We start from the raw sequence: 24,908 nt of genomic DNA, 5'->3' as shown, positions 1-24,908 counted from the left end.
ACTAAAGTGGAGAAGATGATCACACTTTTTGAACTCATTCCTAGAAATAAATGAGGAAAACAGCAGGTATTAAAATTTTTGCTTAGGGGATTTAGAGCTGAAAGCGAATATTTGTATATTAATCCTCCTTTCTTATCCCCTCGATTCTGGTGTGTTCTATAAATACAAGATTTCAACACTTAAATTGCAGGTAATTAAGCAAATTCATGAGGAGTTTCTGGAATTTTTAGAAAGCAATTCCCACAACGGAATTGTACTTAGAATTTTGATTTCTCTAATCACATTGTTACAAGCATTTTTGTTATATACTTTACGTAATTATGGAGAATTGAGTTTTTTTTTCCACCATGCAAACTCGTGCCAAAAGAGATAATAGTATTATTTCCCTTTCCTCCGTGTTGTCTATTTAATTAAAAATAATCGGTGGCGTTCACGAACCAGTGATTTTTATGACCATCGCGACTGTCTCAAATATTGCATGCACTCTAAGCGGAATACAGAGATCGATAACTTCGTGCGGTATTAATTTCTGGGGTGACATTTGATCCGCAGAAGATCACAGAGAGATTGAATTTTTGTGGCGACTCGGAGCCAGTGAGCTGCTATAATTCCATCTGGCGGTTTGTGGATTTGATTAATTGCCCTGGTAATTGATCGTGACAGTTTAATTGGCGCAATCACTTGAACACTATATGCAGTTGCAACATTATGTTTAATGACAGCGATCACTCTGCGGCGAAGAAAGGCCTCGACAGAGAGAAAGAGAGAGAAAGAGCGAAATTTTGCTATTCTTCACTCAGATTCTTATTTGAACAGATAACAGAGACAGAATGAAGAAAAAATGACGAAAAATGAGACGTTTTCTGTGTGTCTTCTAAATAGAGATTACACTTTGTGTTGAAAGGCAAAATGTGAATATTAATGAAATGTTTTAATTAATTCATTAACACCATAATTAGCTGAATCGAGAGAGTCCATAAGCTATTTGTTTTTCCAATACAGAAACTCCATTTCACCCACGTAAGAGTCGACGCGCAAATTGGCTGAAAACCTTGCAGAAAAGAGTTGAATTTACGCATTGATTCTTTCAAAGAAACACGTAAAGCAATTAATACGACACTCTCTCAAGATCATCTCGGATCTTCGTTGACCTTCTTTGGACACTACAACTGCCAATGTGCAAATTTTGTGTTGGAAAAGAGAGCCGATTTTCCTCGTTTTGTCTGCAAATATGAGCATGTTCGAATTGACTCTTTGCTCAGAGAGTATAGGATCACCAGTGGATTACATTGCCTTGAAAGTATGTTAAATCAACTTTACTAAATTGCCACAAAAACATGCAAAAATACCTAGACGCTGCTTTCTTATGCTTTAAGGTATTGACATGGATTACAATACTCTGCTTTTATGTTTGTTATGTTTATTGTTGTGCAAAAATTTTGGTTTTATTTGCACTCAGATTAGTATCTAATATCTGAAGGTTTTTCTGTATTTTGGATTCATGCATATTGTTCTCATTCTGTTGCAAATAAGCTGGAAAATGTTTCAGTTCAACTCCAGAATTTCAATAAGCCATTATAGTTTAATAAAACTGGCGTGTAGTAATGAAATAAACCTATGAAACTTTAATTATATTTGTATACACAGCATTCTGCACGTGCGTTTTTTTAGGTTCACTTTTCAGTCTATTGCAGGCAATAAAAAATTACATAAGAATCGTTTTTTCCTTGAATTATGTCTATGAGTACATAGAGTTAATATACACAGATGGTGACTATTATCAGACGTTCTGTATTTTGATAAATCAATGAATACTGTGTCCGCATAGAAAATGTGAGATATCGAAGTGTGTTGATTAAAAGTGAAACTGAATGAATAAAATTAAACTCCATTTTAAATAGTCGATAATTAGCTGTGATTCACGGATGGTTTGTAATATCTTTCCAATGACGTGCCTCTATGAATTAAGTCAGAAAAGTATAGATTCTGATCTCAAATGCACGGCTGATCGTTGTGCAATATAATTGTAACTTATCACCTCTTAGCAAATCGTCGTTGAAGCTGCACGGCGATTAGATCAGTTTGTTGCCACTCCAGTGAACTTTCTACAATTCGAAATCGATCCGCACTGTGACGTCCGCGGAAGATTCCCAAAAGGGCACCTCCTGAATGCCTGCAGGTTTGGAGATCCGTTTCACTCCAGAGAAATCCACTTTGGCGAGAGTGCGCCGAGGAGTGGATGGAATATTTTGGTGTTTTTCTGTGTGGTCTTCCAAAGTTCGTTAAGTTTCCATTGCCCCTCGGGCGATGGGTGGAAAGTTTTCTCACGGCACGCCTGGTCACTCTGCGGCGTTCACGTGCTCGCCACCCCGGCTGTTCTGGGTGAATGTCACCACCGCGCGGAGTGGAAAACTTCCAGAAATAAAACCAGTCGATCTATTGTTATCGCGAGAGACTTTTGTTGGGCCGCTCTTGTTCTCGCCGTGCATCCGCACGTTGTGCTGAAGGCGGTGAATTAGAGCGGGAGAGGGAGAGCTGATTTATGTGCAAATCGAACTAGTTGGAAGAGGAGGTGCGAAGAGAGAAAAGAGTTTAATGAATTTCCAATGCCTGGATTGACGTCAATACGCGCTCAAAGGCAGCAAGAACACGTTTACCGGGTCATTGAAATAATTTTCGCACGACTGCTGGCAATTTTAGCGGTTTCACTTCTGCTGTCGATTGTCCAGAGATGCGCTCCCAATTCAGCTCTCATATTGCTCCAGGGCTCATTAGCTGGCAATCTCAGCTGCATCGCGTAAAAGAACGCACAGCCGGTGTGTGCTGGCCCAAGGTAAATGGCTTCTTACAGTGCGTGTCTGGCGAGATAATGATCCCAATAGAAGTGGATTTGAAAGTAAAATTCACTCACCACTGATAAAGTCACATTGCATATGACGTCTGTTCCTTTCTGCAAATAATTTCAATGCAAATAAATAACACTTTGCAACGTAAATTACTTACCAAACAAATCACGCGAACACGTCTCATATTTGCAATCTTCCCGTGATAACCGTTGACTGTGATCTAAATTTAGGATCATCAACTTGTTAACGAGATTTTCGATTGCCAAATTTGTAATGTGTGAGAAAAATCGGGTAGAAATTTGCGGATTTTCTATTTGCAGAGATGCCAAAGTGAACGCGTATTTATCCAAAGTGTTGTGACTCTGTTGAGAAACTCATTGACAAATACAGTTGGAGTCAAAAAAGATGGACTTTTGAAACGCGCAAAATAATATTTGTCAAATGCTTGGCACACAAACAAACTATTGGAAAAATCTTGTGGAAAATATTGTTCGCACAATGAAATTTACAATGTTTAAATAGGTAATATTGCGAAATAAGGAAAAATCTGTGGGAAAATCGATTTGATTTCTGGTTATTTGCCTTTTTGGCATTGAAATTTTCAATAATAATTACTCAAAGTAACAATATGACATATGCAATATGCTGAATATGTTCTTTGAGATCCAAGCAATTAGAGCTAAAGTTTTCGCTTGAATTTATGGCATAACCGGCAGAACAATAATATAAATTGCAGAGCAGAGACGTGAGATTTGCGTCTGTGGTCATCAAGGGCATAAATTTCCATGCAAGAAAAAATAAACATCCACTCTTAATTACAATTCCACATGTGAATTGCCGTGACGCACGGCGTGAGTGGGATTACTCTCTGGTGGCACTGTTTTTTTGCTGATGGCCAAAAAAGTAAAAATCTTCCATCCAATTTACATACAAGTGGAAACAATAAAAGAACTTTGACGTGTCTCGAGATGAGTTTTCCTTTCTTCTTCCAAATATAATTTTCCGTTCGACAGGGTGAATTTTGGATAAACAAACAAATTCATGGCGTTCGCCTTCCGGAAATTTATGTCTTGGAGAGGATCGCGCGAGAGTTTATTATTGATTTCTTATTCATGTGACTTTGACTCATTGCCACAAATGATGTGACTTTTCATGGAATTGTGCGAAATTTTCGCAGAATTTTCAGTGCGTAAGTCGCGCGTAATCTTCAGAATTGAGGAACATTCCCAATTTGCGGAACGAGAGAATTCCATCAACTAATCATACGCAATCACGAGGGAAGCGCGTGAAAAGTGTCACTCTGGACTTTTGGTGGCGCCAATGTGAGAATCCTTAGTGCAGTTTCATTGAGAAATGGCTTCAATCTCAGATCTGGGAAACCGTCAAAAGTTTTTTCCCCGCTCGTGGTGGAGATTTTTTTCTCCAATTGGCTGATTAAAGGCATCAAAAGTTCAGATTCAATCTGTCTCTCTCTCTTGCACTCCACATTGACGTCATGGCGCTCAATGCAATCTCCGAAGATGATTGCCTGTCGCTCAGTGGCTGATGTAAGTAAATATATAGTGGGAAAATAATGGGGCTGGGCAAGTGTGTTGATGAAAATACCGTCAATTTTTTTATCTGTGCACTAAATAAAAAAGGTTTTCGCGATTATCCAATAAATAAAGATTGGTCTATTTTTAGGTTAAACACGCGCGCAAATATTTTGATTTAAATTTAGCGTTGTCAGCACAAATGAGGACGCGTGATAAAGGGAGAGGATTTTAGAACTTTCCGCAACCGGAAGGATTGTTATCGCATTTGCCACTTGGCAGCCTCTTCACCCAATTCTGCACGAGATTTATTGTGATGTCGTCAATGCATGTTGCTCAAGAAATCAATTTTTCTGTTCTCAAGCTGCGGAAATTTATTCAATTTTATAAAATTATCATTTCACAGCATCTTCGAATTATAACCACTATGAATCTCGTGACGTCAAGTCTTTCTGAATTGCTAATCGCGTCGATGTGTGAAAGTGAAAAAATATGGTCTTTTGCGATGGAAGAACAGGAAAATTCCGCCACAAAACATTCAAAACTTGATGTCTTGATCAAAATATTGTCTATAGCATTTCTCTTGATAACAGCTTTTCAATGATACGTCTATGAATGTGACTCTCTGTGGCGCTCTTGAATGTTCTCCTCACCTCATGGAAATTTCGATAAGTTCAACATTTGCCAATGAAGCCGGTGGAAAAGGTGTTTCACTGTTGAATAATTCCATAGTTGAATATTAGCAAATATTTTTTCTTCACCACTTCAATTTATCTTCTTGCGTGAGTCAGTGAAGACGGAAGTTGGAGGAAGAGTCTCATTATAGATTTTTATTTGACACATTCGAAGATCATGATCACTGTTTTTCCTTGGGATGCTGAAAGCTTATCGCCTCGAATTTTGCATTAATTACAATCTCAGAAGCTTTTGCTCTTGAGCCTTCTCAAATCGACTGCAATTTGTCAAAAAGTGAACTGATAAGGAGAGTCTGTGAAATGTAGAAGTTGCGAATTTATGCAAATGACTGTTGTCTCTCCATGTTATTCCCATCGAATTGACTCTCCCCGTTTTACTACCCATCGATTCAGCTTTAGTGAATAATTTTTCAAATATTTCTTCATCAATATGTTTTTTTTCGGCGTGAATCACTGTGTCCAACAGCCTTTTTTGCGGCATCTCCGCCAGCGAGTGTGCAGAAGAGTTCACACTTGAGGTGAATTTATCCACACTGTTTCCCTAGTAATTAAGAAATCATTACAGCAGCGCGAATGGAATGTGTGGACAAATAGAGTCTATTTGCATTGGTGGCACTGTAAAACAATTCTAACTCAATATTTGACCAGGCTTTCGAAAATGTGTGAGAAATATTCAGCAGATGCGACAAATGCGCACTCTGGCATTTTTACCTACTCGTGTGCACATGGCAAATGGATCTTTACGACCCAAGCAGATCTGTTTTGCTGCCCATTGTGCTGGAAATTAAGCTCCCCATGCGCAGGAAGTGCAGTAGAGATAGTGATTTTTCTGGCCGCAAGCGGCTTTCTTCGCTTGGCAATTGCTTGCGAAATGCAATTGATATCAAGTGAAAATCTATCTGCCACTTGTCGCTCAATGGACGTCAGAGCGCAGAAAGTGGAGCAGAAGCGCTAAGGTGACTTCCATCCGGAGAGCAACGACTCCGGGAGGCGAACAACTACGGAAATCACCGCATAATCGACAATATTGCCGTGCATTTTGATTATGCGAAACGTTTTTACCCTCTAACAGGGGCGCTGAGTAATGAAAAAATGTAAATAATTGTTGAACTAGTTGGAAAGATTGTTCTGTGCTGCAGATCTTAGGATCTGATCGCCTCTTGGATCTTTGCAACTGACGCGAATGCTGTGACCCCAAAAAAATGGACAACACACAAAGTAGTATGATTGCACCAGAAAACTTGCCTACGTCAGTTCTAAATCAGTCACCAATATCTCTGTGGGTTTGTCCGCGGTTATCGCACTTTTCCCGGGTGAATTTTGTAAACATTTTTCCCCAAATAGTCTCAACACGAAGCGAGCTAAGTTCAAAAAATTTGACTGGCAAAAAAAGGCGCTCAATCAAACTTTGATCTTCCGTAATTTCTGCCCAGAAGACGAGTGGCGCTTTTTCGAGAGGAAGTGTGATAGTTGGAATCAGCGAATGAGACCACTTTGGTGCGCAATTTCATCAGAGGCCACTCACAGTGCGTTGACTGTGACCCTAAGCAGAAGACATAAAGAAATCATGCCAGCGAGATTGTTGATAGGACCATCTCTTGCGTCAATGGTCTTTCACAGGAATATCTTCTGATCCCCTCCAGAAAAGCACTAACGCAGCATTTAATTATAGCCACTCGATTGCCCTGATATCAGTCTTTGTTTTTGTTTCTCGCGCTCGCAAAACAATCGCTTAAACTCACATACCTTCAGGCGACACTCATCTTCAAGCTCTTCAAGTGTTGTGCACATTAGATCGCAAGGATCAGAGTATGAAGCAGAAAATTGCACAAAATTGATGCTCAAAGAAGTTCTCTGAAGAGAAGAAATTTTTCCAATAATATTTCTTGACGATATGAAGAATTTGTCGGAAGCAGATTTTTTCCTTCCGCATAAAATCACTTGATTTATTTTCATATGACTGTGCTGAAGAGTTGAACAAGGAAAAAATTGATAATTTTACTGTATGTTTCTATGATGAAATTTCCCTGATAATAATCCCTTTCTATACAGAAACAGACAGACAAAACAGACGATCATAGAAAGTCAATCAGTAAATGAAAATTGACTGACAAATGATCAAAGCTTTAACACGTTATCTCAAGTGGATTGATAAACGAATAATGCTACGTATTTTAGACAAAACAAATGCGCAATCTTCATAATTTATTCGAGATGGAATCAAGATTTGAAGACTTGCAGTAATAACTATTACTTCCTTTCTGATTTTATCATTACATTTAATGCTGAAGATGTGCCCTCCAAGGTGCCCCTTCCTACTCTAAAGCACAAGTGCTCATCCCAAATGCACAATCTCCTGGAGCTCTGCCGCCAATTCCGTAGCAAATTGCGAAAATACGTCGGATGCAATGTTGTTATCTGAGGGCGGAAACATTGTTGCATCCGGTGGTGTTCGCCTCAACCCTCGGAGCGCTTTCGAGGTACATCCTGCTAAATTAAATCGATTGACATGTTTTGCATTGGGAGCAATTTGCGATCCGGCGATGAAAAGTCCCACGAGTGTGTTTGTCGCCATGAAAAATCGATTCTTCCCTCGCAATGAGAATATATTCTGAGGACAATCGCCGTAAACACAGCATTTTGGGACACTCCTGGGAATCCGCCCCAATTTGGCGTCGATTGATGGCCACAAACTCGCCTTTGATGACGTGACAATGAGCCATTTGTGTTCGGTGGTTTCGGTGAGCAGGTGCTTCTGCAGAACAGTCGTAATCCGGGAAAATTGGACTATCGCATAATTATTATTCCTCCCTGGTCGATAAAAAGGCCGAGGCGATGAATTTATTGGAAAATTCTCTCAACAATTTACATTATCTGGCCATGAGGAGAAAAATAGTTGGGAAAATACACCATTTCAGATCAAATCACTTTCGAAAAAAAAACACACTAAATAACTCCCATAAATTGGGCAAACAACAAGGGGTGAAGAACAGTGCTGCTTGTTGTGCATTTTAATTGCCAATTTCCGATAAAAGTGATGATTGCCGTTTGAATTTATCGATCTGATTTCCTGACTCTTATATTTTTGTGAGTGAATTTTTTTGGCGAATTTTGAAGTCAGTTAGATAGATTTCTGGCAATCCTTTCGTCATTTCTGCAGGACTCTTTGCCGTCCAAAGTGTTCCAGCCTTTCCACTGGCGTACCAGAGAAGTTCAACCACAGACAGAAGACTGGCTCCGATTGTGAAGCCCGCCAAACCGCCAAGAGTGGCCAGAAGATCGTACCATGTGGAGATGATTGTTTGCTAAAATGTAAAGAAGATAAAGAAAGGAAGATTTTGGCATTAAACTTGAGTGTCACTCACATGATATTCCACAGCGTAGGGCAAAGCGAAATTAACGTGAATGACACTCAAGTGACTGTCTTCTGTCACGCGAGTTTCGTTCAGGAAGTCTGGTGGAAAGGGGAAATTCACCATTCCGTAGTGCGATCGCACGCCGTACTTTATGTAGTTGCAAGTCGGCATGCAATTGGGACATTGTGTGCTAGTTGACTTGAAATCAATGTTTGACGCGTCTAACAACAGAGGCTCATAATTGTCCCATTTATCTGCCGAATAAGCGAAGAAAATATATTGCATTTTTTCCATAAAATCGCTAGATTTCGCATTACTTTTCCACTTGATCAGGCACGAAATATCGTTCAAGAGGCATTCAGATCCGTTGTAAATATTGGAGTATTGATGGGAATAACATCGGCAAAAATGTATCATATCCATCAGTTTGCATGCCAACTGGCATTCGCTGAATGTGTAGAAGTCCTTGAATATCAGTTGATTCTCATCGCGAAAGAAGCATCCTCGTACTCTTCCAGAAACGTGACGCATAGATTCATCGCCTTTGATGGATTCTGGAAAGAGTTCAATGAACAACTCGCCAGAGAGATAAACCTGACGCTCTATGTAAGCGTTGGTTGACATGTCTGGATAGTCCTGAGGATGAAAGATGAGCACTCTGGATGCCATTGAAGATTGGATGTTGTAGATTTGATCTGATGCATTTTGCTCGATGATTACGCTGAGGCCGTCTTTGAATTCGGAATCTCTGACAAAGAGTGGCTTAACTGGAGGAATTGGAAAACCTTGCTCGGCTATTTTAAACATGTCTTTGCTGGGAATCCTTTGGTAGTTGAATGTGCAGCAAGGACCGAAATCTGTTTTGTTGGTTTTGAAGAGAGTGGAACAGTTTTGTCTCTTGCCATTCCAGAAGCATTCCTTCAGAAGATCGTCACAGGATGTCGAAAGCTAAGGATTGAGACACTCATAACGGATTAGGAAGGAGAGGAGAGCTGTGTTAAATGGTGTCTTACATTGGCAATGATCTCTTGAATTGGATACGGATTTCCGTACAATTCCATGAAGAAACTGTGAAGTCGATCGAAGAGGTAGAAATTGTCCTGATCAATATTGAGGGTGTAGAAAGAGCCCAAGTGTAGAAGATGGTTGTACACCCCTTCGTAGCTGTTGGACACCTTGACTGACGTGAAGTTCTGCATGAAGAAGCTTGAGGGGGCAAAAGAATCATAATTTTTTCCTAATTTAGCGCTTCCTTCCGCTCGAAAAGCACGAGCAAATCCTATGATACGTGAAATGGGCCATTATCAAACAGTCAATGGTAATGCCTCACCTTCGCTTTCACACTAGAGAGATATCAAAATCCAGTGTTATGCTGGCGACAAGTTGAGAATTTTCCAACATAAAAGCCTCGGAAAATCTGAGGAGAATTCATTCTCACTTTGCCAGTCAAGTAGAAAATGTTGTGCCTCAAAGTTCTCATCATTTCTCTCTTATTTGTCATCCGGCGAGTTGAACTCACGGAAGTGACACGTTTTGATAACTACAAAGTGTACAAACTGCACCTGAATTCGTGGGAGGATGTAGAATTTGCTGATGATCTGGAGAAAAATGACTACTCAATTGAAGTGTTGTCGGCAATCCTGAAGAAAGTTCCTCAGCAAACGAACATTCTAGTGCCGCCGCACAGGAGTGTGGACTTCGAGAGTCTCTTGAATGCCAAGAGCATCGAGTACAACTTGATTGAGGACAACTTCCAGGATGTGATCGATCAGGATGCTCGAATTAATCACGAGAGAATCTACAAGGAGGAGTACGGCTGGGAACGTTACTACAAACTGAAGCCCACCTACAAATGGATGAAGGTTCTTGAAGCCAAATATCCGGGAGTTGTGACAACCGTTGTGTCGGGACAGAGCTACGAAGAGCGAGATGTCATGGGCATCAAGATATCCTATGGAGCGGATCATCCAGCGATTTTCATTGAATGTAAGATAGAAACTTTATGCTTAACAGTAAGGTAATTTTGTGTTCTTTTAGCTGGAATGCATGCTCGTGAATGGATTTCCCCGGCAACTGCCACTTACATCGCCAACGAGCTTCTGACTAGTGAAGATCCAGAAGTCAGGAGAATCGCCGAATCATACGACTGGTACATTTTCCCAATCACCAATCCCGATGGCTATGAATACACGTGGCAAGTGAATCGTCTCTGGCGAAAGACGCGAAAACCCTGCGGACTCTGCTATGGAGCTGATCCCAATCGCAACTGGGACTTCCACTGGAGGGAAGCTGGCACTAGCAGCTATCCTTGCTCCGAAGTTTATGCTGGAAAGAAGGCCTTCTCAGAGTCAGAGACCAAGAGTCTGGCAGACTTCATCTCAACCATCTCTGGCCTGAAACTCTACGTCTCCATTCACTCTTATAGTCAACTTCTTCTCTATCCGTTCGGAGTGAAAAGCGTGACTTTGTCCAACACTGAAGACTACGACACGATATCCAACGCCACTGTCGAGGCGATCGCCCAGCGATATGGAACCAAGTACATCTACGGAAACATTGTCGACACGATCTATCCTGCCGCCGGAGCCTCAATTTGTTGGGTCAACGGCGTGTTGAATGTGCCTCTGACTTTCGCCTTTGAGCTTCGTCCTGACAGTGAATCTGAGTACGGCTTCTTGCTGCCTCCGGACCAGATTATCCCAACGGGAGAGGAAACTCTGGACGGATTTGTTGCCATGATTCAGACATCAGAATCTCTTGGCTACATGACGTTGTAAGATGCAGTGCAGATGTGGAGAAAATAAATCTTTGATAAATAAATTCTTTGATACAGGCTTGAAAATGAGTTAGTTTGAATTCTCTAGCGAAGAACATTTTGAGAGTAAGTGAATGGTTAAGAAGAGCAAAGTTTAGTGGATCAATGTGTGGATTTTGCAATGCTATTTAAACTCTCATGTTTCGCAATTGCACTGCGAAATGTGCTGGACGTGGTAAATTATTCTTATCACAACTTTTTTATATTCGCAGCGAATTACAAACTTTTCATTACGTGTGTCTGATTTTAGTGAATATAAAAGCGTTTTTATGACATTCTTTTCAGTTGAATTGTGAAATCAAAGTGAGGCAAAAGGATGAATTTCGCAACCTTTTGGATTTCTCTATCTTGGATTATTGGTCAGAATCTTGCGAACACTGTTCGATATGACAATCATCGAGTTTATGGCTTGTCTTTGAATGCCGAATCAGATTCTGGAGTTATGCGAAATTTGAAAAGAATCGGTGATGGTGTAAATTTCCTATCGCAACCACGGAAGGAATCAAATGAAAGTCATGTTATTGTGTCTCCGGATAAATTGGCGGAATTTAAACACATATTGCAGACGAGTGGGGTGAAATCTTGGACTCTGGAAGGGAACTTGCAAAAGCAAATTGACTTGGAGCGCATTTCTCGCACGAGACAGAGAAAAAAGAGAAGTGTTTTTGAAAATAACGCAATCGATTATGCTTTTGATAGTTATCAAAATCTCTCTACGATCCACGATGCTCTCCATATGTTGGTAAATAAGCATCCTGATGCGTTTACCATGATCGGCGCAGGGAAGAGTTACGAAGGACGAGAGATTCTTGGTGTGAAAGTGACTCGGGGAAAAGACAGACCGATCATCTTCATCGAGGGCGGCATTCATGCTCGCGAATGGATTGCTCCTGCGACGGTGATGCACATTTTGGGATCGCTGGCGTATTTGGACACACCGGAAATCAGACACATGCTCTTGAACTACGAGTGGCACGTCTTTCCTGTTGTGAATCCAGACGGTTACGTGTATTCTCACGACGTTGATCGCATGTGGAGAAAAACCAGGCAGCCTTACAAGAATTGCTTTGGAGCTGATCCCAATCGCAACTGGGACATCAATTGGAAAGGAGATGCAGTCATGGACGATCCCTGTTCGGATGTGTTTCCAGGACCACACGCCGAATCAGAGCCTGAAATTAAGGCTCTTGCCAACTACTTGAAGTACATCAGAAAGATGTTGAACTTGTACGTGTCTTTTCACAGCTACTCGCAACTGTTAATGTTTCCATATGCTTACAAGAAAGAGCATCACAAGGATTATAAGCAGTTTAGCGATATTGCGAATGCAGCAAAGGAAGCTATTATCAAGAAGTCCGGAATTTACTATAAAATTGGTTCAATTAGCGAAGTGATTTATCAAGTTAGCGGAAGTTCACTTGATTGGGTTTCAGATGTTCTCGGAGTTCCTCTGGCATTTGTATACGAATTGAGACCTTTTGAAGCATCATTTGAACTTCCTGAGGATCAAATTGTTCCTGTTGGCGAGGAAATTATGGAATCGCTCAAAGCAATGATTCATCGTGCGGAAGAACTCGGCTATATGAAGAAGATATTGAATTAAATAAAATTACTGAGAGCACGCTTTTCACTTTTTGACGTACTTTGGAATAAGTCTTAGGGAGTTATTCTAGAACAAACATTCTCACACAAGGAGTCGTTGAGATTTGAAGTATGCACTTTAGAGACATTTATCGTAAGCAGACTTTGTGATAAGAAATACTTGAAAGTGCTCAAATCGATATATAAAGACAGACAAGTAAGAATTCCTAGCAGTTTGTTAGCTGATCGCGTAATCATGAGGACGACATCAATCTTGGCAGCGCTTTGTTGTGTCTTCGGACTGGCTCTTGCGGAGGTCGCGAGATACGACAACTATCACGTCTACGACGTAATTGCGTCTTCCTCCGAGGATGTCAAGATTCTGGACGAACTGGAGAGCAGCAGTGACAGTGTGATTTTCCTCGCGAAACCCTCCAAACTGTCCAGTCATGCGAAAATCGTCGTGGCGCCGCACAAGTTGGCAGACTTTGCGGATCTTCTGGAGCGACATGGCATGAAGTCGACGCTGGTGGAGAAGAATCTGCAGCGCCAGATCAATTCTGAGCGCATTGAGATGAGCAAGAGCAAGAAAAGCTCGCAGTTTGATCTGGATAATTATCACAGCCTCAACGAGGTCCACGATTGGCTGCGCTCGCTGGAGAAGGAGTTCCCTGACGTCGTGACTGTCGTGAGTGCTGGAAAGTCCTACGAAGATCGCGAATTGCTTGGCGTGAAATTGTCTCACAAGGCCGGAAATCCTGGAGTCTTCATCGAAGCCGGAATTCACGCTCGTGAGTGGATTTCTCCAGCCACTGTTCTCTTCCTGGTCAACGAACTGCTGACCAGTCAGGATGCTGATGTGCAGAAGCTGGCTCAGGACTTTGATTGGTACGTCTTTCCCAGCGTGAATCCCGATGGTTATGTCTACACTCACGAGAAGGCTCGTCTCTGGAGAAAGACCAGAAAGCCCTTCGGCTCATGCGTTGGTGTCGATGCCAATCGCAACTGGGACTTCCACTGGAATGAGGTCGGAGCCAGCAGTCAACCGTGCGCAGACACTTATGCCGGACCCGAAGCGGCTTCTGAGCCCGAAGTTCAGGCGCTTGTTAGCTTCTTGGAGAGCGTGAAGGGCAAAGTTCACCTCTATCTCTCCTTCCACTCCTTCAGCCAGCTCCTCCTGTTCCCCTACGGACACACTGGACAACATGCCGACAATTACGATGACCTCAAGGATGTCGGCAATGTGGCCGCCAAGGCTCTGGCCAAGAGATACGGAACCAAGTACACTGTCGGCGACACCTACACCACCATCTATCCCGCCGCAGGAACTTCCATTGACTGGGCGAAGGGCGTCATGGATGTGGCTCTGTCCTATTGTTACGAACTCAGGCCCAAGAGCCTGTTCGGTGGCGGATTCGAGCTGCCGGCCAAGGAGATTAGACCAACAGCTCTGGAGACTCTCGATTCTCTGGTCGCTCTGCTGAAGAGGGCTGAAGAGCTGAAGTACTTTGAGCGTGAATGAACTGAATTGCTGAGAACTTTTGTACCGAATAGTAATAAATAATTCATGAGCAAAATTAGACAAACACTTGGAAATTATCCCAGGTTTAGCATTCTGGAAATCTATGTATAATTATGGAATTGAAGGATTCAGAGAAATCCTGTCAAATTCTATGAATTTAAGCCCATTCGAAGTGGTAGAAAATACAGAATTTGCACTTGACTTACATGAAATCTGTGTAATTCGCCAGCGCTTCTCGACTGATTCGAGAGCCACTGCAGATTGCCACCGCTGGGAATGGAATCGTGCTGATAGGCACTCGATACACGGATCTGCTCGTTGTCGTTGGGGCCTTTGAGTAGTTCACGTAAGAGCTGCCAAGCAGCCAAATGGTGGCCGCCATTATTCCCACCAGCATCAGTGTCCAGAGGTATCTTTCCCACCAGGAACGGCCGCTCTCCACAGAATAGCGACAGCCGTGAATGAGTGTCTGGTTGCAATACTCGCGCAGACACACGAGATACTTTCCCCAGCGGGTCCGGCGTGAGTCCATCTCGAAGAGTACGCCTCCGAAGGGTTTTCTCGCCTTTTATTCCCTCGTCGAGTCGGTGGGGGCGAAAAATGATGATAAATGAGTAGAAAGACAGTGGTTGTTATTAAGTGTTTGCTTCTTGAATTTTCTCTTACCATCACCACACTTTTGCCTACTCGAGGGCGATATTTTATTCAAGGCGTGAGCTCATGTTTCATTCATGTTTCAGATAATGAATTCACGTGAGGCGGAAAAGTTATTCATCTTAGTGCGCACAGAGGAATTAAGAGAAATTGCCGCTTTTCCTTTCACATTTCTTGTGGTGTTTTGACTTACACGATGATCACCAATCGAATGATGAACCGCATGTTTAACCAATTAAATCAAATAACGTCAACCTTGATCTATTCACAGCGTAGAGAAGATTGTCAATGTTAAGCTCTCTTCTCGGCAGCTTTCAAAGATAATCGACTTAATTCAATTGTGGCCAATTTCTGTATCTCTGTCTAGTTCAAGAAGAGGGTATTTAAAGTTTATTCTCCAGAAGATCAGTCGTGTAGAAAACTTCTTTCAAGCAGTGTCACGGAAGTTTGTTAGCTTTCAATATGCTGAAGAAGCTCATTTGTGATATAAAGGTTGGCTGAATCAGTTCAAGGGTGAATGACTATATTTTAAAGAGTTCTGTTTTGCAGGATAAGAAGGAACGTTGTCCTGTGAAGCCAGGAGAAGAACTCTATCCGAATTGTGATGCCAGCATTTGGACGCGATCGTGTGAAAAGGAAGTTATCGAACCTATTCAGGGACGAACGACAGGATCAATTCCCAAGTGGATTAATGGGAGTTTACTGAGAAACGGTCCGGGAAATCTAAAGTTTGGCCAAACCTCATTCAAGCATCTCTTTGACGCTTCAGCCTTGCTTCATCGCTTTGCCATTCGTAATGGCGACGTTACGTATCAATGTCGCTTCATCGAAACGAACAGTTATAACAGGAATCGAGCTGCTCAAAGGATAGTTGTGACGGAATTTGGCACTAAAGCAGTTCCTGATCCTTGTCAATCGATTTTCACGCGTGTGGCTTCGATTTTCCATCCTGGAGAAGTTGGATCGGATAATGCTATGATAACTGTTTATCCGTTCGGTGATGACTTGTTTGCCTTCACCGAAACGCCTGTAATGTTCAGATTCGACGCAGAAAGTCTGGCGACACTGGAAAGAGTTAATATGTTCGATAGATTTGGGATTGTTCATCACTCATCACATCCTCATGTCATGTCGGACGGAAGGATTTTCAACCTGGGCATGACTGTGTCAGGAACTGGCCCAAAGTACACAATTCTGGAGTTTTCACCGGGCAGAAGACAGTGGGAAAGCGCCAAAGTGGCTGCCACTCAGGCGACGAGATGGAAATTCCATCCAGGATACATGCACACTTTCGGGATGTCTGAGAACTACTTCGTCCTCGTGGAGCAGCCGCTGAGTGTGTCTGTGAGAAGCATGTTAGTGGCTCATGTGAAGAACGAACCGATGATGGCGTCTTTCAAGTGGTTTCAAGAGCACAACACGCACATTTATCTGTTGGATAGGAAAACAGGCTCTCTCAAGTTCACTTTCCACAGCGATCCTTTCTTCTTCCTTCACGTTATCAACACATTTGAGAAGGAGGATCATTTGATCTTGGATATTTGTTGCTACAATGACCCAAGCATGCTCAATTGCATGTACATTGATAGTCTTCAGCAGATGCAGTCAAATCCAGACTATGCGAAGATGTTCAGAGGACGACCACTGAGGTTTATATTGCCGCTGAATCCAGTGAAAAGTCCTTGTCAGAGTTTTATGACGAAGGCATTTAGAAAGAATGATAGAAATGAACTGAAGTTTGACAAATACAATCTTGTTACTCTTCCAAATACTGCAGCAAAAGCCTTCCTCGCGGAAAACCAGAAGATTTATTGCCTTCCTGAGCTCCTTTGTGATTTAGGGTGCGAAACGCCGAGGATCAACTATGAGAAGTACGGTGGAAAAGAGTACAGATATTTCTATGCCATCAGTTCCGATGTTGATGCTGACAATCCAGGAACGGTAATTAAATAACACAACCATTAGTAGAATATTGTAATGGCATTTTATTCCTTGGCAGATCATTAAAGTGGATGTGATGAGCAAGACACGGATCACTTGGTGTGAGGACAATTGCTATCCGAGTGAACCGATCTTCTTGGAATCCCCAGACGCCAAAAGCGAGGACGATGGCGTCGTGATTGCCAGTCTAGTTTGGGGAAAGGGTGATGAAAATCACGTGGGTTTAATTGTTTTGTGCGCCAAAACACTAGAGGAATTGGGACGCTCTGAGTTCTTCACTCCTAGTCCGGTTCCCAAGTGTCTTCACGGCTGGTTTACACCGCAGAAATGATTGTCATTCCTTAATTACTTTCTTGACACACTAATTGAGTTTCTGCATTTTTGTAGAGCTTAGAAATGCTTGCTATTGGTGTTAATTTTAGGTGCTACGCGTGAGAAAAATAAAATGTTTTCTGTGCTGATTAGATAAGAAAAAATCTGTGTACTCTAAGCAAGGTTACGGCGACGATTTTTGGCTCGCGAAAGCTCATCAGGAAAAAGCGTGTCTCTTGAGATTTGACCAGTGGGTTATCAAGAAATTGGTTTTTGTGGTTTCTATGAATTTTGACATAATATTTGTCGTGCATCAGATAAATTGAGACGAGAAGTTCACACAGCGTATTGATTGAGGTGAATTAAATTCCGATTCTATTCTTAATTCAATTACTTCACTGTGTCTTTCACTCTGAGAACAAACCATGAGAACTGACTATAACCAGCTGAGGTTAAACTCTGATCGAACTGCGCTGACCCTTTCGACCTTGTCTTATCGCAATTTCTAAAGTCTGATCGGACATTTCTTTCGTGACTGACGAGATTTGACCCGAAACTTCTGTGACAAACGTTGAGAAATATGATGGAAAAAGTGAAAATATTCGCGGCTTCGGCCCTTCAGGGGCATTAAACGCCGCACACTTTCGAAACTCGTCTATGAATTAACAGTATTTCAGCCATTTGGAACGTCTCTTATGCTAATTTCCCGGTGAACCGCTTCAATCTGGCTTTTCTGTATAATTGATGCATCATTAAAGCACAACATCCACACGTTTATATTAATAAATTATCTCTCTGCACTCCGGTTCAATCTGGATTTCTGTTCTCTATCTGCATTTGAGTTGACAATTGATTGGGGGAATTAATTGGATTTCATGTGAGTGCATTGTAAGGAAATTTCCCACAAGACATTTAGCATTTTTTTCCGCGCTTTGCTCAGAACTCAATGAGAGATAAGAGAGAGCTCTTTTTGCGCTTCTTTAATAGCGTCAAAAGTGAATAAAAAATATTTGCTCGCGCCACTTTTGCCTCTTTTTGCCTCCAGCATCACTTCGAAAGTGTCTCTGTTTCCCAGCATGATCATCATATCACACGATGATAAGGAGCATCGCGTATATAAATGGAGACGCCAAAGCTCTCGGGCGATCAGTTGAAATTGGCTTGTGGCGCGATCGGTCGTGGTTGACAAAGAGTGAAGTGGAAATCCAGTGAAAAAGTCCAGTGAAGAGCCAAAGAAATGGATTACTTGCTGAATAAATTTGTGAGTTTTCTTGCAGTGATTTGAAGTGAAATTTGTGTTACTAAGCTCTCTTCTAATCATGCAAAAATGCTGTGAAAAATTATGCAAGACGAGAAATTGATAAAAAGTCGTTGCTTGTTAATTACATTCTTATCAGAGAAATTTAATATATAATAACGACTTAATTCATAAAAAGAATGTTATGCAACATTTGTGAATGATAACTCTTAGAGCATGGCTGAATATTTATGCTTATCGTTTCATCTCTGAAACCATAATGTTGTTTTCTGAACAAAGCCTTTGGGGGTAAAATTAGATTCTGCGTTGACTTTACAGACGGAAAGGTGAACATTTAATTGGTGTGATTAATAGGAAAAAAATGGCAAGTCACTAATCAAGCCACTTGGATTTGTAGCAATCTTAATAAATATCCCAAGAAATACGATATGTTAATAAGATAAAAAAAAGTGTTGCAAACAAGTTCTAATCTGAAAGTAAACAATTTTTTGCATGACTCGAATAAATCTGGCAACTTGATTTTCAAGAATGGACTTCATAAAGTTTCCTCGCACTTTTCTTAGACATCTTCCGGGCCGAAGAAGCTGAAGATCGCTCTGATTGGGCAGAGCAACTTCGCCGCTGATGTTCTAGAGCTGCTTCTCAGCGATGGTCATGAGATCGTTGGTGTGTTCACAATTCCTGACAAAGGATCGCGAGAGGACATTCTTGCCGTCACGGCCAAGAATCATGAGATTCCCGTCTTCAAGTTTCCCGTGTGGCGCAAGAAGGGCGTCGCAATTCCCGAAGTGCTGGAGAAGTACAAATCCGTTGGCGCCAATCTCAACGTTCTTCCCTTCTGCTCGCAATTCATTCCCATGGAGGTGATCGATGGCGCTGCGCTGGGCAGCATTTGCTATCATCCGTCGATTTTGCCACGACATCGCGGCGCCAGCGCCATTTCTTGGACCCTGATCGAGGGCGATGCCATCGGAGGCTTCTCGATCTTCTGGGCCGACGACGGACTGGACACTGGCCCGATCCTGCTGCAGAAAGAGGTGGAAGTGGAGGACAGCGACACTCTGGACACTATTTACAAGAGGTTCCTCTATCCAGAGGGCGTCAGCTCCATGGGAGAGGCTGTGCAACTGGTGGCTGCAGGAACAGCGCCCAAAATCAAGCAGACTGAAGACGGCGCGACTTACGATCCGCCGATGTTCAAGGAGGAAAACCAGATCATAAATCTCAATCAGTCTGCGAAGGGCGTCTTCAATTTCATCAGAGGCCTAGATTCCGTTCCAGGAGCCATCGCTTATGCATATGACGAAAATGAGGAGGAAGTCATGATCAGGCTTTTCGGAGCGCAGTTGTTCGATGGCCCAGTTCCAGAGGGAAAGCCTCTAAAGCTCAAGGGACTGCTTAAGCCAGCTGTTGTGACTGAAAAAGGACTCTTGATAACAGGAACTGACGGAAAGATTGTAAATGTTCAGCGAGTTAAGAAGGGAAGCAAGATGATTTCCTCCTCAAAATGGTTCGATCAGTCTTCTGGCCAAGTTACTCTGGAACTGACGGAAGCTGAGAAAGCCATGGAGACGAGCTTGAAGGTAAAATGCGAGAGAAAAGCTTGAAATCAACGCTAAATCTGTCTTCTTTCAGGGCATTTGGGAGTCAATTCTCAAAACCGACATATCTGATGACACAGACTTCTTCGCTTGCGGCGCTGGATCGATGGATGTTGTACGTCTGGTGGAGGAAGTCAAGGATGCATTCGATGTTGAGCTTGAGAACGAGACTCTCTTCATGGCACCGACTTTCCAGGAGTTCTTCACTCAAGTGGTTCTGGTGTCTCGCCAGGGAGGATCTTCAGGAGAGATCACAGTCGATTTCGAGGGATTCACTATCAAGGCGAATAAGAGGGAAATTCCCGTGCCCACCCAACTCTTTATCAACGGCAAGTTCGTCGATGCTGCGGATGGTCGCACGCTGGACATTGTCAATCCAACAACCGAAGAAGTGCTCTGCAAGGTTGCGTTGGCTGGTAAGAGTGACGTTGACACAGCAGTGAAGGGTGCTTATGAGGCCTTCAAGGGTCCGTGGTCTCAAGTGTCTGCGCGGCAGCGTGGACAGCTGATGTTCAAGCTGGCCGATCTGATGGAGCAGCACAAGGAAGAACTGGCGACGATTGAGTCCGTTGACTCGGGAGCAGTTTACACTCTGGCGCTGAAGACTCACGTCGGAATGTCCATTGATGTTTGGAGGTATTTTGCTGGCTGGACGGACAAGATCGAAGGCTCGACGATCCCAGTAAATCCGGCCAGACCCAACAATGTGCTGACATTCACCAAGAGAGAACCGATCGGCGTTTGTGGCCTCGTCACTCCGTGGAACTATCCTCTGATGATGCTATCCTGGAAGATGGCAGCTTGCATAGCGGCTGGAAACACAGTGGTCATCAAGCCTGCGCAAGTGTGTCCTTTGACAGCCCTTAAGTTCGCCGAATTGTCTGTCAAGGCTGGCTTCCCGCCTGGAGTGATCAACGTCACAGCTGGAACGGGATCGATTACAGGTCAGGCGATCGCTGATCATCCGCTCGTGCGGAAGCTCGGCTTTACCGGATCCACGCCAATCGGCAAGAAGATCATGGCGTCATGTGCGGAGTCCAATCTGAAGAAGTGTTCACTAGAACTCGGCGGCAAGAGTCCACTCGTGATCTTCAGCGATTGTGATCTAGACAAGGCCGTGCGTCTGGGAATGTCGGCGGTGTTCTTCAACAAGGGCGAGAACTGCATTGCTGCCGGGAGGATCTTTGTTGAGGACAAAATTCACGATGAGTTCATCAGGAGAGTCCTGAAGGATCTCAAGACAATGACCATTGGCGATCCACTGAACAGATCCACGGCTCACGGTCCACAGAATCACAGGGCGCACATGGAGAAGTTGGTGGAGTATTGCGAGATTGGTGTGAAGGAGGGCGCCAAGCTGGTGGCCGGCGGAAAGAGAGTGCCTGGCATGAAGGGATTCTTCTTCCAGCCAACAGTGTTCACGAACGTGGAGGATCACATGTACATCGCGCAGGAGGAGAGCTTTGGTCCAGTCATGGTCGTCTCTAAGTTCTCTGGAAGGTAGAAAAGCGGACTTAAATTTTGCAAAAAGAATGCTCTCACTTTGTTCCTTCTTTTTAGCAATCTCGAGGCAGTTGTGCAAAGGGCGAACAACACAGAATACGGCCTGGCGAGTGGAATCTTCACCAAAGACATTAGCAAGGCGCTGCTTTTTGCCGAGCAAATAGAAGCTGGAACTGTCTTTGTCAACACTTACAACAAGGTATATTAATCATCTCAAGATTCCTCACGGATCTCTATAACAATTTGCCTCTTTTTGCACAGACTGACGTCGCCGCGCCTTTCGGAGGCTTCAAGCAGAGCGGTTTTGGCAAGGATCTCGGCAAAGAAGCGCTGAATGAGTACCTCAAGACCAAGTGTGTCACCATTGAATTCTAGTGATCAACGGCGAGAAAAAAAACATTTATTCCATTTAGAAATGCAGAAAACACAAGAATTTTGTAATAAACATTAAACGCATTTGAAGCATGATCGTTAATCTTGAAGAGATTTCTCATTTTCGCGCTCCACCTCGTCTTTGGAGACTTTTTTGTGGTCTGTGATTTCGCCTGACGGTGGAGAGAATTCAATGTCCTCAATTTGAATGTTTTCATCAGGCGAAAATGCTGAAGCTTCATCGACAATTGCAGCAGAACTTTCAATAGTGTTGAGGAACTTCTCGATCTTCTTCATCTTAGAATCAGTTGCCCAATTATCCATATTTTCTCCGCAGAACTTATCAAGAAGCTCATCGAATTGATTCACCGGAGGTTTTTCAATGATAGCCGAGAGCTTTTCAAGCTTATTCGTGATCGCTTTACAATCCTCTTTGAAACGTGCTTCTTCATCTCGCTTGTTCACCTTATCAAACACACCGTCAATCAATTCTTTAACCTCCTTGTTATCCTCCCTAAATTGCTCCATTCTCGCCTCGTTCAAGCCATGAACTTTGGCCCCAATTTCCTCAATCTCCTTCTCAAAGTCCTGAACAGAAGACACATCAAGAGTTTCCTTCTCTTCATCTGCTGAAATTTCCTGGAAACTCTTGTCAACCTCTTCGCTGTATCTCTGGAAAAGCCTTTCAGATTCCACTCTCTCTTCCTCAAGATGCTGCTCACAAGATTCCATGAATTCGTCCAGAGTGGAATGAAATTCCCTGGGCTTTCGTGCTGGGGAATTCTTCTGATACTTTGGCGCCACTTCGATCTTGTGTTTTGGCGTGGATTGAAAGGAATCATGAGGAAGAGTGATGCTCAAGATGCTAATCAACGACGAGGAAGTTTGCGAGCTCTGCAAAAGGATAAAAGTGAATTTAATGAGTGCATTGTGTGGTTAAGAATTACTAATTATTTCACCTGTGAGTTGCTGCTGAAATCATGAACTGTTGAATTCGCTGTTGCTGTCGTGGAAACTCTGCTGTCATCAGCAGTTTCTTCTGGGTCATCCGCCAGATTTTCCCTGATCTCCGGAATGATCCAATTTGATGAGGTGCACTGATTTTTCTCATGTTCCTCAGTGGATGGTTGACTCTCATTATCCTGATGATTTGTGGGAATTTTTACTGTAATTTCCTCTTCTGTAGTCGTGCTGTCTGAAGGATCTGAAGTTTCAGGATCATTTGGAGTCTCTGAGGACTTTTCCTCCTTAATCACTTCCTTTTCCCCCTCATTTTCTCCATTTTCCTCTCTTGTGTCAATGGTTTCGACGAGAGTTGTGCGCAAATTGTGCCAAATATCCTGGGATTGCTTGATTTCCTCCTCGTCACTGCTGCTGTGAATCAGCTCGGTGATCTCTTGTCCTTTGATCTCATTCCTCCTGCGAAGGACCCTATTGATGTTCTCTCGCATCTTGCGTCTCTCCTCGCGATTCCAACGCTCATTCTCTTCCTTTTCCGCCTGCAGTCCGCCTCTCTTCCATGCCTCCGCCAGAGCGCGATCCTTGGCAAAGACTGGCCTCGTGTCCAGATAGGTGAGATTCTGGCACTCGAGAATGAGGGTTTTCCGATAGGATGGAATCAAGGCGACAATGGGATTTCCCACCAGAGTGAGAACCCGCAAATTGGGAATTCTCGCCAAGATTTTCACCACGAGTATGTCATCGATTTTGTTGTGGGAGAGATCCAGCACTGACAAACTCAGGCACATCGTCAGCTCCTCAACGTCTGCGGCCGTCCGGATGTAATTGTGGGAGATTGTGAGATTGGTAAGGACGGGCAGAGTGGCTGAAGAAACATTCTCCACACGCCTGAGTTGGTTGTGGGACAAATTGAGTGTGTCGAGCTGAGTGCAATGGTGCAAATTCTCAATTTTCTGCACAGAGGAGAACCAATGTAAATACCCAAATCGGGTTTGAGACTCTCAATAACACACCTTAATCAAATTGTTCTGCAAGAAGAGACACCTGAGCTCCGTCTGATTGTCCAAACCCTGGAGTTCTGTGATTGCGTTGCACTCCAGCCAGAGGCACTTCAGCCCTGTGTACTCCTCCAGACTGGCAATCTCCTGGAAGCCTTGATAGTGTAGATAGAGCACGTCATTGAGCTTTGGTGTGAAGTAGAGATTGTTTTTCTTGCACAGACTCCTCAGCACTTCTGGTGTCATCCTGAAATAACAGGGAAAGATTTTAAGATTAAAAGCAATAAGATGCAGGGAATTTCGTCAACTCACTTATTGCAATTATTGCTCGTGTTCGCCATGGTTTTAAGGAGTTGAATTGTTGATTTAATGAAGGAAAAACTGTCCTCAAATTGTTGAGCGAAAATTGGACTGGTATCGATCAAACAATTCCCTTTAGAATGCTTCGATTGTCTCCAGAGGCGCCTTAAATCATGCATTCGTCACAGAGCTGGGCGGATTGTCTACAAAATTGCATTGTCGACAGTATATAAAGTCAATTGCGAGATTGAAAAACAAGTGTGTGGCGGTGAAAAACCCAAATCTGCATCTTGCATGCTGAAGTGCTCATGGCAATTTCTGTCTATTTTTGCGATGTAAATTATAATTAACACCGCATTGTCGGTCACTTGTTACCAAATCAATTATCCCCAGGTTATTGATGTGACCGGGAGCTGCTTGGTGATTACATAAAGGCAAATGGGCACTCGAAGGGGAGAGAATCTTTGGATCACTGGCGTCAGTGGCGACGCTGTGAATTTCGCAATTTGACTTCACACTTTGATTCTTTCGTCAGGTGTGGCAAAGAGTCAAGTGTGAATTTGTCCATGATAATCGAATTATTTGGAGCATTTGCACAATTATACGGACGCGGTGTGTTTTTTTCCACCAGGCGAAATGGGTCAGAGGCATTTTCTCGCATT

The 24,908-nt window shown here is 43.0% G+C and overlaps 6 protein-coding genes across 6 annotated transcripts; 4 read left to right on the top strand and 2 right to left on the bottom strand.

Moving 5' to 3' along the window:
* Positions 1-7,408: 7,408 nt before the first annotated feature.
* Positions 7,409-9,628, bottom strand: LOC132263541 (sodium channel protein Nach-like). The gene is made up of 5 exons (XM_059763346.1): positions 9,443-9,628; positions 8,747-9,377; positions 8,439-8,683; positions 8,244-8,378; positions 7,409-7,828 (listed from the first exon to the last, which is right to left on the bottom strand). Exons 1-5 carry the CDS (start codon positions 9,626-9,628, stop codon positions 7,409-7,411), a joined length of 1,617 nt encoding a protein of 538 aa, XP_059619329.1.
* A 587-nt stretch (positions 9,629-10,215) lies between these two features.
* On the top strand, positions 10,216-12,847 carry LOC132263535 (zinc carboxypeptidase A 1-like). Its single transcript, XM_059763333.1, has 3 exons — positions 10,216-10,415; positions 10,467-11,202; positions 11,944-12,847. Exons 1-3 carry the CDS (start codon positions 10,286-10,288, stop codon positions 12,845-12,847), a joined length of 1,770 nt encoding a protein of 589 aa, XP_059619316.1. The 5' UTR covers positions 10,216-10,285.
* Positions 12,848-13,059: 212 nt separating this feature from the next.
* LOC132263006 (zinc carboxypeptidase-like) lies at positions 13,060-14,527 on the top strand. Its single transcript, XM_059762541.1, has one exon. It carries the CDS (start codon positions 13,082-13,084, stop codon positions 14,345-14,347), a length of 1,266 nt encoding a protein of 421 aa, XP_059618524.1. The 5' UTR covers positions 13,060-13,081; the 3' UTR covers positions 14,348-14,527.
* An 880-nt stretch (positions 14,528-15,407) lies between these two features.
* LOC132262035 (carotenoid isomerooxygenase) lies at positions 15,408-17,487 on the top strand. The gene is made up of 3 exons (XM_059761153.1): positions 15,408-15,493; positions 15,551-16,942; positions 17,001-17,487. Exons 1-3 carry the CDS (start codon positions 15,464-15,466, stop codon positions 17,271-17,273), a joined length of 1,695 nt encoding a protein of 564 aa, XP_059617136.1. The 5' UTR covers positions 15,408-15,463; the 3' UTR covers positions 17,274-17,487.
* An 873-nt stretch (positions 17,488-18,360) lies between these two features.
* On the top strand, positions 18,361-22,009 carry LOC132262818 (cytosolic 10-formyltetrahydrofolate dehydrogenase). Its single transcript, XM_059762249.1, has 5 exons — positions 18,361-18,515; positions 19,076-20,095; positions 20,148-21,613; positions 21,674-21,815; positions 21,878-22,009. The coding sequence occupies exons 1-5, from the start codon at positions 18,492-18,494 to the stop codon at positions 21,989-21,991; spliced, it is 2,766 nt and encodes a 921-aa protein (XP_059618232.1). The 5' UTR covers positions 18,361-18,491; the 3' UTR covers positions 21,992-22,009.
* A 66-nt stretch (positions 22,010-22,075) lies between these two features.
* On the bottom strand, positions 22,076-24,192 carry LOC132262819 (dynein axonemal assembly factor 1 homolog). Its single transcript, XM_059762250.1, has 3 exons — positions 23,962-24,192; positions 22,948-23,901; positions 22,076-22,882 (listed from the first exon to the last, which is right to left on the bottom strand). Exons 1-3 carry the CDS (start codon positions 24,190-24,192, stop codon positions 22,088-22,090), a joined length of 1,980 nt encoding a protein of 659 aa, XP_059618233.1. The 3' UTR covers positions 22,076-22,087.
* Between the last annotated feature and the right edge of the window lie 716 nt (positions 24,193-24,908).

The sequence above is a fragment of the Phlebotomus argentipes genome, unplaced genomic scaffold, assembly GCF_947086385.1.
Source record: "Phlebotomus argentipes unplaced genomic scaffold, Phlebotomus argentipes genome assembly contig_15, whole genome shotgun sequence".
NCBI lineage: Eukaryota > Metazoa > Arthropoda > Insecta > Diptera > Psychodidae > Phlebotomus > Phlebotomus argentipes.
The sequence above is the reverse complement of the archived record's forward strand: the minus strand, read 5'-3'. Positions and strand labels throughout refer to the sequence as shown.

Coding starts and splice junctions, on each gene's coding strand:
- LOC132263541 (XM_059763346.1), bottom strand. CDS start 9,628: ATGCAGAACTTCACGTCAGTCAAGGTGTCCAACAGCTACGAAGGGGTG. Junction 9,378..9,442: donor TTCAAGAGATCATTGCCAAT/GTAAGACACCAT, acceptor CTCAATCCTTAG/CTTTCGACATCCTGTGACGA. Junction 8,684..8,746: donor GTGCCTGATCAAGTGGAAAA/GTAATGCGAAAT, acceptor CTTATTCGGCAG/ATAAATGGGACAATTATGAG.
- LOC132263535 (XM_059763333.1), top strand. CDS start 10,286: ATGAAGGTTCTTGAAGCCAAATATCCGGGAGTTGTGACAACCGTTGTG. Junction 10,416..10,466: donor TCCAGCGATTTTCATTGAAT/GTAAGATAGAAA, acceptor GTGTTCTTTTAG/CTGGAATGCATGCTCGTGAA. Junction 11,203..11,943: donor TCTCTTGGCTACATGACGTT/GTAAGATGCAGT, acceptor TGCTTTTGATAG/TTATCAAAATCTCTCTACGA.
- LOC132263006 (XM_059762541.1), top strand. CDS start 13,082: ATGAGGACGACATCAATCTTGGCAGCGCTTTGTTGTGTCTTCGGACTG.
- LOC132262035 (XM_059761153.1), top strand. CDS start 15,464: ATGCTGAAGAAGCTCATTTGTGATATAAAG. Junction 15,494..15,550: donor AGCTCATTTGTGATATAAAG/GTTGGCTGAATC, acceptor TCTGTTTTGCAG/GATAAGAAGGAACGTTGTCC. Junction 16,943..17,000: donor ATGCTGACAATCCAGGAACG/GTAATTAAATAA, acceptor ATTCCTTGGCAG/ATCATTAAAGTGGATGTGAT.
- LOC132262818 (XM_059762249.1), top strand. CDS start 18,492: ATGGATTACTTGCTGAATAAATTT. Junction 20,096..20,147: donor CCATGGAGACGAGCTTGAAG/GTAAAATGCGAG, acceptor GTCTTCTTTCAG/GGCATTTGGGAGTCAATTCT. Junction 21,816..21,877: donor TTGTCAACACTTACAACAAG/GTATATTAATCA, acceptor CTTTTTGCACAG/ACTGACGTCGCCGCGCCTTT.
- LOC132262819 (XM_059762250.1), bottom strand. CDS start 24,192: ATGACACCAGAAGTGCTGAGGAGTCTGTGCAAGAAAAACAATCTCTAC. Junction 23,902..23,961: donor TGCAGAACAATTTGATTAAG/GTGTGTTATTGA, acceptor TCCTCTGTGCAG/AAAATTGAGAATTTGCACCA. Junction 22,883..22,947: donor ATTTCAGCAGCAACTCACAG/GTGAAATAATTA, acceptor ATCCTTTTGCAG/AGCTCGCAAACTTCCTCGTC.